We start from the raw sequence: 11,958 nt of genomic DNA on the forward strand, positions 1-11,958 counted from the left end.
GAGCTGGATGCCACAGAGCCAGGGCACCCCGGCTGAGCAGGCCCCAGGCTGGTAATGTCGCTGCATGACGCCTTCTCCGGCTGCATGATGCCTGCCTGCAGGTACCCCACTCTGCCTCTGGCTGGTGCTGGTCATTTGATGTCTTTACAGCCCTGCATTTTCTGCTGTCTCCCCGCTTCCTCCCCCACTGCCTGTGGCAGGAGGCCTGGCCGCTTACTGCAACTTCCCAAGCGATTGGCTCTTCCCACCTACCCCGAAGTGCCAAGCTGTTCCATCCAGTGACTAACACCGATGCCTCCTCCACCTTCCCCCTTGCCTGCTGCCTGCTTTGCTGATTGCTTTGCACTCCCCTCGCCTCCGCTGCTTGTGGTGCCCTCCTGTGGATGCTGGCCAAGAACTGTACCATGTGACCTTGCTGACGCACACCCTGTGCTTGCTTGTTGCAAATCCTGGAATCCCATGATATAGCTTCCCACTGGCGACCCCTGGGTCCCTTCCTGCCATATTCCCAGTGCCACTGCCTGCACCTAGTGACTAGCAAGTACTGTGCCCACACCTGCTAACTGCCACGGCCCTGCTGCTTCAGGCTTACCACGGCATGATTATAATGGGCGATGCGCGAAGCCAGCAGGAGGAATTTTGCATCCCTATGTGCCTCTTGCCGGCTACTATTAGCAACAATGTCCCAGGCACTGACATAAGTATTGGTTCTGATACTGGCCTGAATACAGTTGTTGAGGTAAGAGAACTCTTTCTACTCATGACTTTGTTTTTCTGGTGTGTTTTAACTATTTGTTTCTCTTGCCCTAAGAAGTGTGCCCACCTGGTTAAACTGTCACCCCAGGGTCTTTTACTAATTTACTTTTTGATCCCCAAGTATAAAGTAAAATAAGAACTTCATTTAGTCTTTCAGAATGAAGGAGCCAGTTTTTTTTATCACATTTTTTTAAGTCACATTTTTGCGTAACGTGATAATTTTTCCTTAGTTTCGCTGGTCTTGGCAAGAGCCCATTTTTATCCATTGAAAATAGGATGTTGCGTACAGTCCTTGGGATTCTATCTCTGTGCCTCTTATCTGAGGTGAGCTGCAGAGCTCATTTCTGGAGAGTCTCATTTCTCCTGCCCAGAGTTGAATAGCTAGAGGTGTGGCGTGAGACGAAAGGCACGGGAGCGATGCATGGAGGGAACGCAGAAGCTGGTGAGTATGGAAACTGCAGGAAAAGAACCACTGGCTCTGCCCAGTGGGAGCCACGTCCTCCCAGTGGGCGGCTTTATCCATGGCACATGCTTTCAGGAGGCTTCGTCCACAGGTCTTGGAGCAGGGGGTCATAACGCCATTGCTTTGCCCGAGACCTGCCATATACTCATGGGCCGCATTTACTGTGGTCCTGTGCGTTGGACGTGAGAACTCCATAGTAGCTCCGGAGGCCTTCGCTGCAGGAAGTGATCGTCACCTTATGGCAGAAAGCATGGTGGCCAAATACATAATATCTTTCAGACTGTACCTGCTGCTGCTTTACTTAAGACACTTATGTCCAAGTTGGCACCAGGAGTTACAGGGTAAAAAAAAATCACAAATCTGTTGGAGATATACTTGGCATAGAACCTTGGAAAAATCAGTTGCATTCCAAGTTGTTTTTTTCTTTTGAGTTCAAGTCTGGGCAGAAAAAGGTTCCCTTAGGCCCAGCATCCTACACTTTTTAGCCTAAGTATTTGATATTAATGTGCGTGGTTGGGTGTCTTCCCTGTGCATGTGTTCCTGTGCTGCTTTCCAGCAGGGTGATGGCCTTGTTGCTGAGTTACTGGCACCCTTGGCAGCCCACCCACACCTGCCCTCCCTGGAGTTCTATATACCTGTTAGACTCAGACCAGGACAATGGCTCCTGGTTGCTCAGTGCTGTTGGGGCTTCATGCTCCTTTAGGCAGTGTTAGCGCCTCTGAATCTCTAACCCTGCTCACCTGCATGAAATAATCTCAGCTTACTGATGATGCTGGTCACTGCCCATCTGGACACATCTAGCTTGAAGGGGGGACCACAGTCAGGGAAGAATTAATTTTCCAGTTCGACACAGAAGGGCTGTGTTCACTGACTCCTTGTCACTGCAACGATTCCTTCTATTCATGTCTGATTTTTTTTTTTAAAAGATTTATTTATTTTTATTGGAAAGAGAGATTTACAGAGAGGAGAGACAGAGAGAAAGATGTTCCGTCTGCTGGCTCACTCCCCAAGTGGCCACAATGGTTGGAGCTGAGGCTGATCTGAAGCCAGGAGCTTCTTCCAGGTCTCCTCTGTGGGTGCAGGGTCCCAATGCTCTGGACCGTCCTCTACTGCTTGCCCATGTCACAAGCAGGGAGCTGGATGGGAAGTGGAGCAGTCGGGATATGAACTGGTGACTTTGTAGGATCCTGGTGCATTCAAGGCAAGGATTTAGCCAGTGAGGCATTGTGCCAGGCCCTCATGCCTGATTTTTATTTTTCTTAAAGCACCACTGTAGCAAAAAAGTATGGCCTGGAATGTTTTACATAATGAAACACTCATCCTGGCGGTTTCTCTTGGAGAATGGCCGTTGGGCAGTACCAAGCACCGTTGCACAGTGAAGACGGTGGCTCTTCTTGGTCAGTGCAACTTAGGGCTTCTTTCCCATTTATGCTGGGTAGGGGTCCCAGGCCCCTGCACTGCTCTTCTACCCACCCAAAACAGACGCCCCACCATGTGCCACCAGCATGTGAGAGGGTTAATGGTGCCCTGGCCATTCCTTTGTCAGTACTACTTTAAGTGATTGCAGTTGACGTGGCTGGCTTGGCTTACTATTTTTAGACAAATCTTAAGTCCAGCCTTCAGATGGGATCTAGGTAACAGAGGGAGCTGTGTATTAAAGCCTTAGGGCAAGACAAGTGTTTCAACCCAGCTATTTTGGTTTTTCCGTCTGTGGCATCCAAAAATCAGGGCCTTTGCTCAGTTGTCAGATGCACTTGGGTGTAATTTGCTGTATCTCTAAGCAGCAGCAGCAGCCTTTCCGGGTCCTTCTTTGCAGAAGCAGGTACCAAGATGGGCCGCAGGACAGGGCTTGCTCACTGGCAGTGTGCATGGTCGCACTGGGGTGAGTCTAGTGAGTGATACCTTAATGTGAACACATAGGAGAGTTTAATTAGGAAAGTGACTGACATTTGGCTGGGAGTCCTGTCCTTTCCCCAGGCTTTCTCCTAAGGTAGACCATGAGATGAGGCTTCTGGGATCTAGCTTAATATAGACAGGCATGAAAACTCCCGGCATTCTGGCACCCTAGCCCGGTCATAGCCATGCCCTGTTTGGATCCGTGTCTACCTGTACATTGGTGCAGTTCAGAGGCAGTGTTCTTGGTATCCTTCAAGCGGGTTCTTTTCTGCCCAGTGCTCATGCTATATGCTTTGCTTGATGGGAGATTTTGCTGCAGCTTGTAGGGGGCAGTGGGACTCTCAGCTAGCAAACACCCCAGCGCTGGGCAAGGCGGGCCGGGGTTGGCCTGATTGATGTCCGTTTCTGTGACCAGACGTGTGACCGCATCAAGCAATCGGCCAGCGGGACCAAGCGCCGCGTGTTCATCATTGAGACCATGGGGGGCTACTGCGGATACCTGGCCAACATGGGAGGACTGGCTGCTGGAGCAGATGCTGCCTACATTTTTGAAGAGCCGTTTGACATCAGGGATTTACAGGTGTGTAGATAATGTCTGTTTCCTGCACGCTATTTGCTCTGTCTGGTTGGTGGGCTTTTTTTTAGGACAGATGTGGTGTTTGTGAAATGTGCCAATTTCTCTCCACTTGCAGTTATCCATCTTTTTGGATCCAGGTCCATTTACTCTGTCATGAGTAGCTATTTCAGTGAATGGCACTAAACAGACAAGGTGGGGGATGCCTTGTTTATTCCTGCGCGTTGAAAACACAAGCTTCTATTCTATACACCTGTCTTAATGATTCTGTCTACTAAGCAATTTATACTTTTCTTTCACAAAAATAAGCTATAAAATAATTGCTTTCTTTGTCTTCTTTGTTATTTAATTTATTCCACCACTTATACTATACCTGGCATAGAGTAGCTGCCTAATAAGCTTATTGTCTGAAAAAAGAAAATAATAATTCTTTTCTAGTCCAATGTGGAGCACCTGACAGAGAAAATGAAGACCACCATTCAGAGGGGGCTTGTGCTGAGGTAACACAAAAATATTTATAAATTTGTAATACAAGGTATGGTTTTGCAGACAGTTTATTTTTAAAGAAAACACACTGATGTATTTACTTGAAAAGCAGAATGGACAGAGAGGCAGAGGCAGGGCAGGGGGAGGGGAGGCGGGGAGAGACCTTTCATTTGCTAGCTCATTGGCCAGTAAGCAGTAGCTGCCAGGCCTGGCCAGCCACCTTCTCTTGTGTCCCAGGTACCTTGGAAGGATGCTGGATAAGATGTAGCAGAGCTAGGCCAGCAGGTGGCACTATAGTATGGGATGTGGGCAATGCAAGGGGCAGGTGAACCAGCTGCCGCAAAAGGCACCCCAGCAAAATATCTCTGCTCTTGTATTTTAGACCTAAGTTGTTTGACAACACCTATTTTGTAAACCTAATAAGAAGTTGCCACTCTGAATACCGAAGAAAACACAGAAGCAACTGTGCATTGCTAAAAACTGGCTTTAACATAATTAAAGGGTTTTGAAACATTTTTCCTTAGTAGTCTTATTTCTTTAAAGTTACCTCTTAATCATTACTGCTTTTTAAAAAGATTTATTTATCTTGAAAGGCAGAAATAGAGGGGGTTGGGCAGCATTTGCTGGGAGAAAAAAGGAACATCTTCCATCTGCTGGTTTATTCTCTTAAGTTGTCAAAGCAGGTGAAGCTGCTCCAGGCCAAACTCCCTCCAGGCCTCCCATATGGGTGTAGGAGCTCAAACACCAAAGTGGAAGGAATATCCTTGCTCACGGGATGCTGACTCCTATTAAATTTAGACATTAGAAAATGAGTTCAGTCATTGAGGGAATGGAGGAGTTGAAGCAGCCAGTCTGACTGGTGGTCATGGACCAGGTGACAGGCCCAGAGGGCAGAGCAAAGCCTTGCATCCTATTGGTTGGTAACTCGGTTATTTTTCCATTTATTACAGAAATGAGAGTTGCAGTGAAAATTACACCACAGACTTCATTTATCAGCTCTATTCGGAAGAGGGCAAAGGGGTGTTTGACTGCAGGAAGAATGTGCTGGGCCACATGCAGCAGGTGGGGCTGGACTCCTCCATAACCCACGTGGCCCTCTGATCTCACCAAGCACAAGACCCAGCTGACACTCCTGTGACTTCACCCATTTTGAGGAAGAATTTGTTTTTCTAATTACATACAAGATGTTTAAAAACATCTGAAAACAAGTCACAAACATTGGCAGATGTTATGCTCTGAAAATTAGCAACTTCGACATTTCACTGAAAATTTGTACTCAAACTCAATATTCATTAAATATTTAATGAATTTTATAGGATTTAAAAAGATCACACATGATAAACTATGCAAAACCAGAATGAGTTGGACTGAATTGTAGGAAGCATGCCCAGATCAGGATGTCTTCCTGTGTCCCAGGTTACTCAGTAGGGCTATGCCTGGAAACGGGCAGTCCTAGTGCTCCTGAGTAGCATGCACACACTCTTTCCTTCTTTACGTCCTGTTCTTGGGATGTTTAAAATAAGGGCCCACTAATTCATTTTAAAAGGCCCACGAGTCCCCTCGAATCATACAGAGAGCTGGTGTGTGTGTGTGAATGTGAGTCCTAAAAATTGATGACTCTTACTAATAAAACGCCTCAGCATGAGAAATCCTAAAAGAGATTCCAAAACGAGGGACAGTACGTGGCGCGGACAGCTGATTAATAATTCCTGTTTAATTAGAAGCGCACACACACACAGTGATGCTTTCCTAACACTTGCCTGCCTGCTACATGGAGTCATAGTCTATTTGTTTTGTTCTCTTCTAGCTAAATACCAGAAGACAGAAACAGGCAAAACAAAACTGTTTGCTTCTCTTAAAAACGGATCAGTTTTTGTCACATAAATTTTACATTGTTTAACTTTTACCATCAACAGGGTGGAGCACCTTCTCCCTTTGACAGAAACTTTGGAACCAAAATTTCTGCCAGAGCTATGCAGTGGATTACCATGAAGCTGAAGGAGGCCCCTGGCAAAGGTGTGAGAGGTCAGAGGGGAAGGATGGTTGAAATGCTAAGAAGCAAGACACCTGCTGTGATTAAAACAAAGCACTGTGGGGAGGATAGTATGTGTCCTTAAGAACATAAGTCAGTAACTACAGTATTATCTGCAACTTTAGGCAATTTTCCCATTTTAGTGTGCAGTGAAACTTTTCCACCAATGCAGAGCATGCTTCCTTGCCAGGACTCTCTCATTTTCTGTGCTGGCCAACAGCTCCTCTTGGGATATGGGAATTAGGGAAGGCCTGGGCACACTGTGGTGGCCAAGGTGTGACAGTTCTGAGAGCAGAGGTGGGTTGGGAACCTGGGTATGATGCTGGGCATGCTGAGCAGAGGTCCCTGCCACCCATCAGAATTCCGCAGCCCGCTTGTCAAACCAGGGTGCTCTGGTTCCTCCCTGGCTGGTTCTGAATTTCTGTCTCCCATGATTTTAGTCCTTAAAGCTGGCAAACCTTTCTTCTCCCCTCACCGTTCCTCCTTTAATAGGCCATTTTACCATTTGCATAGGTCCACCCAATGTGAGTGATTAGCTTGCTTTTTTTTTTTTTTATTTAACTTCTCCAGGTAAAAAATTTGTTTCTGACGATTCCATTTGTGTGCTGGGAATAAGCAAAAGAAACGTTGTTTTTCAACCTGTGACAGAGCTGAAGAAGGAAACCGATTTTGAGTAAGTCAGTGAAACGCTGTTTACCTAAATTCTAAAGCCATGAAGGCGTGGGTGCTGGTTGTCATTGTTAGGACAGAGAAACGCTTTACTGCACTTACTGTATAACTCACTTCACAGTGTTAAGGGATAGTCTTTTTTGAAGCCAAGTTAACACCATCCTTCACTTTTAGAAATCGGGCAGAACTTTTAATAGTAGTGGTTTTATTTGACATAGGAAATCACTGAGTTTATTTTACTAACACTACAGACCTTATCTTTTCTACTAGCTGGCCTTTCCACTGCTGGTCAGGGCATTACAGAGCATTGCGAAATTGTCTTCACATAGCAACTTAGTACTTCCTTGTTGTCTTCTTTTATAGGCACAGAATTCCCAAAGAACAGTGGTGGCTGAAACTCCGGCCTGTCATGAAAATCTTGGCCAAGTACAGGACAAGTTATGACGTGTCTGACTCTGGTCAGCTAGAGCCTGTGCAACAACATAATGGTCACGAAGAGCATGCGGCCATCTGAACTCCACCTGCCAGCCGCACTGGACCAACACAGGTGCCTAGGCAGACCTGAAACTTACCGAGGACCGTCCTTTTTTGTAACCTTTAAGTTATTTATCTGCGCTTCGTGCAAGTATTGTTAATCAAGTGTTGTTGACAGTAATACCAGATCAGAGAGAGCACCAGTCACAATCGGATCCTGCAAAACCAAGTGCCGTGCTCTGTGCTCATTCCAGTGAGTTGGCTATGGACTGTATGCTGTACTTTCGTGCTTTCAAATGTGTGTTTCTAGTGGAATTAAATATTTGCCCCAAACTCCCAACAATGCTCAATTTACTGTTTTTCTGTTGTTGCTGTCATTTTTTTTAAGTTGGAGCTGAAAACCCCAAGATTTGTGGGTAGCTACTTCCATAATAAAGGGAAACACAATTTCTCTGAAATAGCAACTATTAACCAAGGAGAGTACTGGAGCAGGGAGTGGGGCCTCATTGTTGAGGACCATGGAATTGGATGAGTTTACTTAACTCCTTGCTTTATCCTTTGAAAATGGGACAAAGTACGTAAAAGTCAAAGATTTTAAAGACAGGCATGTGCCTTAAGAATATAAGAATCTTATACATTAAAACCAGTAAGGGGTTTTCAAAAAGAGTCTGAAACTCAGATATTTCTGCAGATGCAGACAGTTCGAAGGAGAGCCTCGCAGAGGACTTGGCTGACAGTTCTGCTGACAAGGTCTGAGGAAAGCGCTCTGCCCCTTCAGTGTGTGCTCTCCCAGATCTTGCCTCCAAAAGCTTATGTACAGATAACAGTACACAAGTAAAGGAGAGAGGATAGTTTAGAGCGAAGACGGATTACAGAAAAGCTCAAATTATGCCTATCAGCTACAACATAGTTCTCCAGACAAACTCCCATTGGACTGCCTGTTGAACTCACATGTATGGGGGCAGGCTTTTCCACAGGACCACAATATTAAGTAAGGTAGAAACTGGAATATCATTGTTCACTTTTTAATTTTTGTCTTCATTTATTTTCATTAGTTTGAAAGGTAGAATGCCAGATTGCCCATCCACTGGCTCATTCCCCAAATTCTCACACCAGTTGGGGCTGGGCCAGGCCAAAGCCAGGTACCTGGAAATCCAACCAGGTAACCCACTTGGATGATTGGAGCCAGTACCTGCTGACTCCCATCGTGGACATCAGTAGGAAGCTGGATAGGAAACGGAGCTGAGATTTGTAGCCTGACACTCTGATACAGATATGAGTGTCCAGCACGGTGCTATAAACAGTCCCTTGTTTATCTTTCAATAAAGACCCTAAAATGTACTAGTTAAGCAAAATGCCACTTTAAATAAAAACAAAAGGGGTGGACATTGCTGCACTTGGGACATTTGCATCTCGTGGAATACAGGACAGAGCTCCAGCTTCCTGCTCGTGTGTCCCTTTGGGAGGCAGCAGTGGATAACTCAGGAACACGGCTCCCAACCACCCATGCAGGAGATGCACATGGGGCTCCTGGCTTTTGCCTGGCCAGGAGCCAATAGTTTTGGCTATTGCCCATACTAGAGGCACACAGACTACCTCTCTTTCATGAAGTCTTTTGGATATATAAAAATAAATCCTTTAAAAAAAAATCCCTATGCAAAAAGAGCACACAAGTAATGTCAGTTTCCTTTTATTCTTAAATTTCTGAAACAATTCTAGGATGAGTAACAAAATAAGAATATGTATTGTCGAGAACATTTTAAAAATTTAATTTGCATATTTGGCATTTGCTACATGATTATTTCGACCAGTTTCTTTATGGTCATATCCTACTTTAAGATAGCAGAATTTTTTGTTGGCTCTGTCAGTCAATACCTTTGACACAGTTTTAAGAAGCATATAAATAAGGGTGTTTGGAAACTGCAGTAACATTTCTGACCTTTGAAATTCAAATGATTTCCTGAGTACAGCTTTATGTCCAGTTATCTTATTATCCATGATGGATCCTTAGCAATCTTTGGATTCTCTGGTCCCAGGATGGCCATTCCGTGTGTGCTTCTCCCAATCCCAAGGTACCTGGAAAGAAGGTACGTGGTGGGTCACGTTAGCTCTGTGTGTTTTTGAACTCCATACTCCCTCAGGGAGCACATTAAGCCAACCATGTTTACTCACTTGTTGCTCACGGCAGTCAGTTTGTCGTGGCTGACAGCAAACAGCTGTTCCCTGTGTGCCTGCTTCACCTCATCCGAGAGCCCATACAAGAAGTGGTCCATTCCTAAAAGGAAACCACAAGAGCAGATGGAGATTTGGGCCGGAGGGCACGTCCCTCAGTGGGGTCCTGGTGGGATTCTGAAATCACCTCATAGCCATTTTATACACCAAAGGGTAGAGCATGCACAGTTCTACAGGGCTTTGCTGACTAATGCAGACTCTCACTTTAGTAGTGTGAAGGTCAGGAAGAGTCCTGAAAAACTGAAGCTATTATCAACAAAAATGACTGCATAGTGCTCTGTTCATTCCCTTGGCTTTGTCAAAAGTTCTTGTTCAATCCTAGTGAAAAAGTTATATTACCGTAAGTCACTTGACCTCATCGAGGACTTAGAGTATTCAAAATCTGAAGTGCTAACTCAACTCTTTTGAAAAGGCAAATATCAAAATGGGCACTGGGTGTCAAAAAGTATGTTTTTGACTTTCAACATTTAGGTTGTCAAAAATGACAACACAAAAGGATAGGGAGGAGGAACATCTAAAAACAATATTGATTGTGGTTCCACAGGCAAAGCAGCATTTGGTAGTGCCATTTATGAAGGGTCAAAATACCTTTCTCTGAAGGAGCAACAGGGGCGTCGACGGTGGAGAAAACTGAGAGTTTGGCTTCATCAATGTCCTGCTGTGTGAATTTCCCAGCTTTAGCCCAGTCGACAGCCTTCCCAAAGGACTGGAGCGTTTCTACTGAATTGGGATCCCTAGGAAATGGCAAAAGTTCAGTATTCAAGCATCTTAGTGATGGAACGTGTCAGTCACGATGGCTTCACAGTTCTTAAACATTCTATTTGCTAATTGCTCAACTACAACATTCCACAGTCTAATTTATGACTAAATTCATTACTTTTTGTAGCAACTGGAATCTGACCACATACACCCGTGGAAACGCTCCCCACAAAGGCATGGACTATCTCCCCTTCACTTCACTTGCATTCCACTCCCCATTGTTCTGCCTGGGAAGGCAGTGGAGGATGGCCAGATCCTTCAGACCCCGCATCCACATGGGAAACCTGGATGAAGCTCCTGGCTTCGGCTTGGCCCTATACAAGCAAGTGCAGCCATTTGGGGAGTGAAGCGGCAGAAGGAAGACCTCTATATTTCTGCTTTCAAATAAAATATTTAAGAGAGTGCATGTCTTTGGGCAGTACAGCCACAGAAAGTTAAACAATACTCTAAACTCTCAATGAAATAGTTTCATGTCTACAAAAACCCAATGAATCATAGCTAGATTGGGTCTCTACAAGTGAAATAAAATCAGAAAGCTCTTAGATTGTACTCCACTAAACCAAGATGGCTGTCACAATATGAATGACATAACGCAAAATACTTTCTGGCATAGTGCTGTCTCTAATCTTTGCAACAGAGAAAATATTGCAGTTAGGTGGGAAAAAAAGGGAAAGCTTTTTCTGCTGCTTTTAAAAAATCTTCCTATTAAGATAATGATACTGATAATGAACAGAACTAATGTAAGTGAAATGATGCATTATCTATCCACTCACACAAACTGAGCAAGCACTCACCTGTAAGAATAAAGAGTGAAGATTCCATTATGGCTGAGTCTGGCACCTCCACCATAAGCACCCCCCTTTTCTCGAATTTCTGTGTGCAGGAATTTCGCAGTCATCAAACGTGCAAGGATCTTAAGGCTGAAATTAATGATTATAAAATGCAAGTTAGAAGCAATATAGCTGGGAAGGATACTGTAGCACAGTGAACACTGTTTACAATGTCCACCTCCCATATCAGTACTGATTCCAATCTGCCTTCCTGCTAAGGCACCTGGGATGGAAGCAAAGGATGATCAAATGCTTGGGCCCCTCTAGCCTGTGTAAGAGCCCCAGATGGTGTTCCTGGCCCAGTGGATGGGAGATCTATCCCACCTTTCAAATTTTGGAGGGGGGAGCGGGAAGGCAAAGTAATGTGGCTGGTAGGAAAAGTATTGCACAAATATCTGTATGATTATATATGATATAAATGTGTGTGTGTATATATATATATATATTTATATCCATAAAATTCCATAGAAGTTATGGTGTAATTATATAATATAGAAAATCTGGCAAAGTCAAATATAGAAAATCTGGTTAGGTGAGTTTGCAAGCAGTGATAGGAACAGAATTTTCCTCAGCACTTCTAGAGCGCCTTCCTAAGGCAGAGGTGGGGGACCACGCCCACTTGCCAGCAGGGGCTGCGCTTTTTTTTTAAAAGATTTATTTTTGTTATTTTTTTCTATTGGAAAGGCAGATATACAGAGAGGAGAGACAGAGAGGAAGATCTTCCATCCGATGATTCACTCCCCAAGTGAGCGCAACGGCCGATGCTATGCCGATCTGAAGCCAGGAG

General features: G+C 44.8%; 2 protein-coding genes across 7 annotated transcripts in view; one reads left to right on the forward strand and one right to left on the reverse strand.

Moving 5' to 3' along the window:
• Positions 1 to 7,690, forward strand: part of LOC121147959 (phosphofructokinase, platelet) — a 58,118-nt gene extending 50,428 nt beyond the window's left edge. For 2 of the 4 annotated variants that reach the window (XM_040967902.1, XM_040967900.1), the window contains 6 exons: positions 3,531 to 3,695; positions 4,128 to 4,189; positions 5,126 to 5,237; positions 6,092 to 6,191; positions 6,778 to 6,880; positions 7,240 to 7,690. In XM_040967902.1, coding sequence (XP_040823836.1) covers positions 3,531 to 3,695; positions 4,128 to 4,189; positions 5,126 to 5,237; positions 6,092 to 6,191; positions 6,778 to 6,880; positions 7,240 to 7,390 — 693 coding nt within the window. In that variant the 3' untranslated portion in view covers positions 7,391 to 7,690. Of the gene's footprint in view, positions 1 to 586; positions 740 to 3,530; positions 3,696 to 4,127; positions 4,190 to 5,125; positions 5,238 to 6,091; positions 6,201 to 6,777; positions 6,881 to 7,239 lie in introns of all 4 variants that reach the window. The other 2 variants (XM_040967901.1, XM_040967899.1) reach the window with 2 other exon arrangements.
• Positions 7,691 to 9,031: 1,341 nt separating this feature from the next.
• PITRM1 (pitrilysin metallopeptidase 1) overlaps positions 9,032 to 11,958 on the reverse strand; it is a 30,900-nt gene continuing 27,973 nt past the window's right edge. For all 3 annotated transcript variants that reach the window (XM_040968073.1, XM_040968071.1, XM_040968072.1), the window contains 4 exons: positions 11,136 to 11,261; positions 10,171 to 10,316; positions 9,523 to 9,625; positions 9,032 to 9,426 (listed from right to left, as the gene is read on the reverse strand). In XM_040968073.1, coding sequence (XP_040824007.1) covers positions 9,333 to 9,426; positions 9,523 to 9,625; positions 10,171 to 10,316; positions 11,136 to 11,261 — 469 coding nt within the window. In that variant the 3' untranslated portion in view covers positions 9,032 to 9,332. The remainder of the gene's footprint in view (positions 9,427 to 9,522; positions 9,626 to 10,170; positions 10,317 to 11,135; positions 11,262 to 11,958) is intronic.

This window comes from Ochotona curzoniae, unplaced genomic scaffold, assembly GCF_017591425.1.
Source record: "Ochotona curzoniae isolate NIBS_2020 unplaced genomic scaffold, NIBS_Ocur_1.0 scaffold_4683, whole genome shotgun sequence".
NCBI lineage: Eukaryota > Metazoa > Chordata > Mammalia > Lagomorpha > Ochotonidae > Ochotona > Ochotona curzoniae.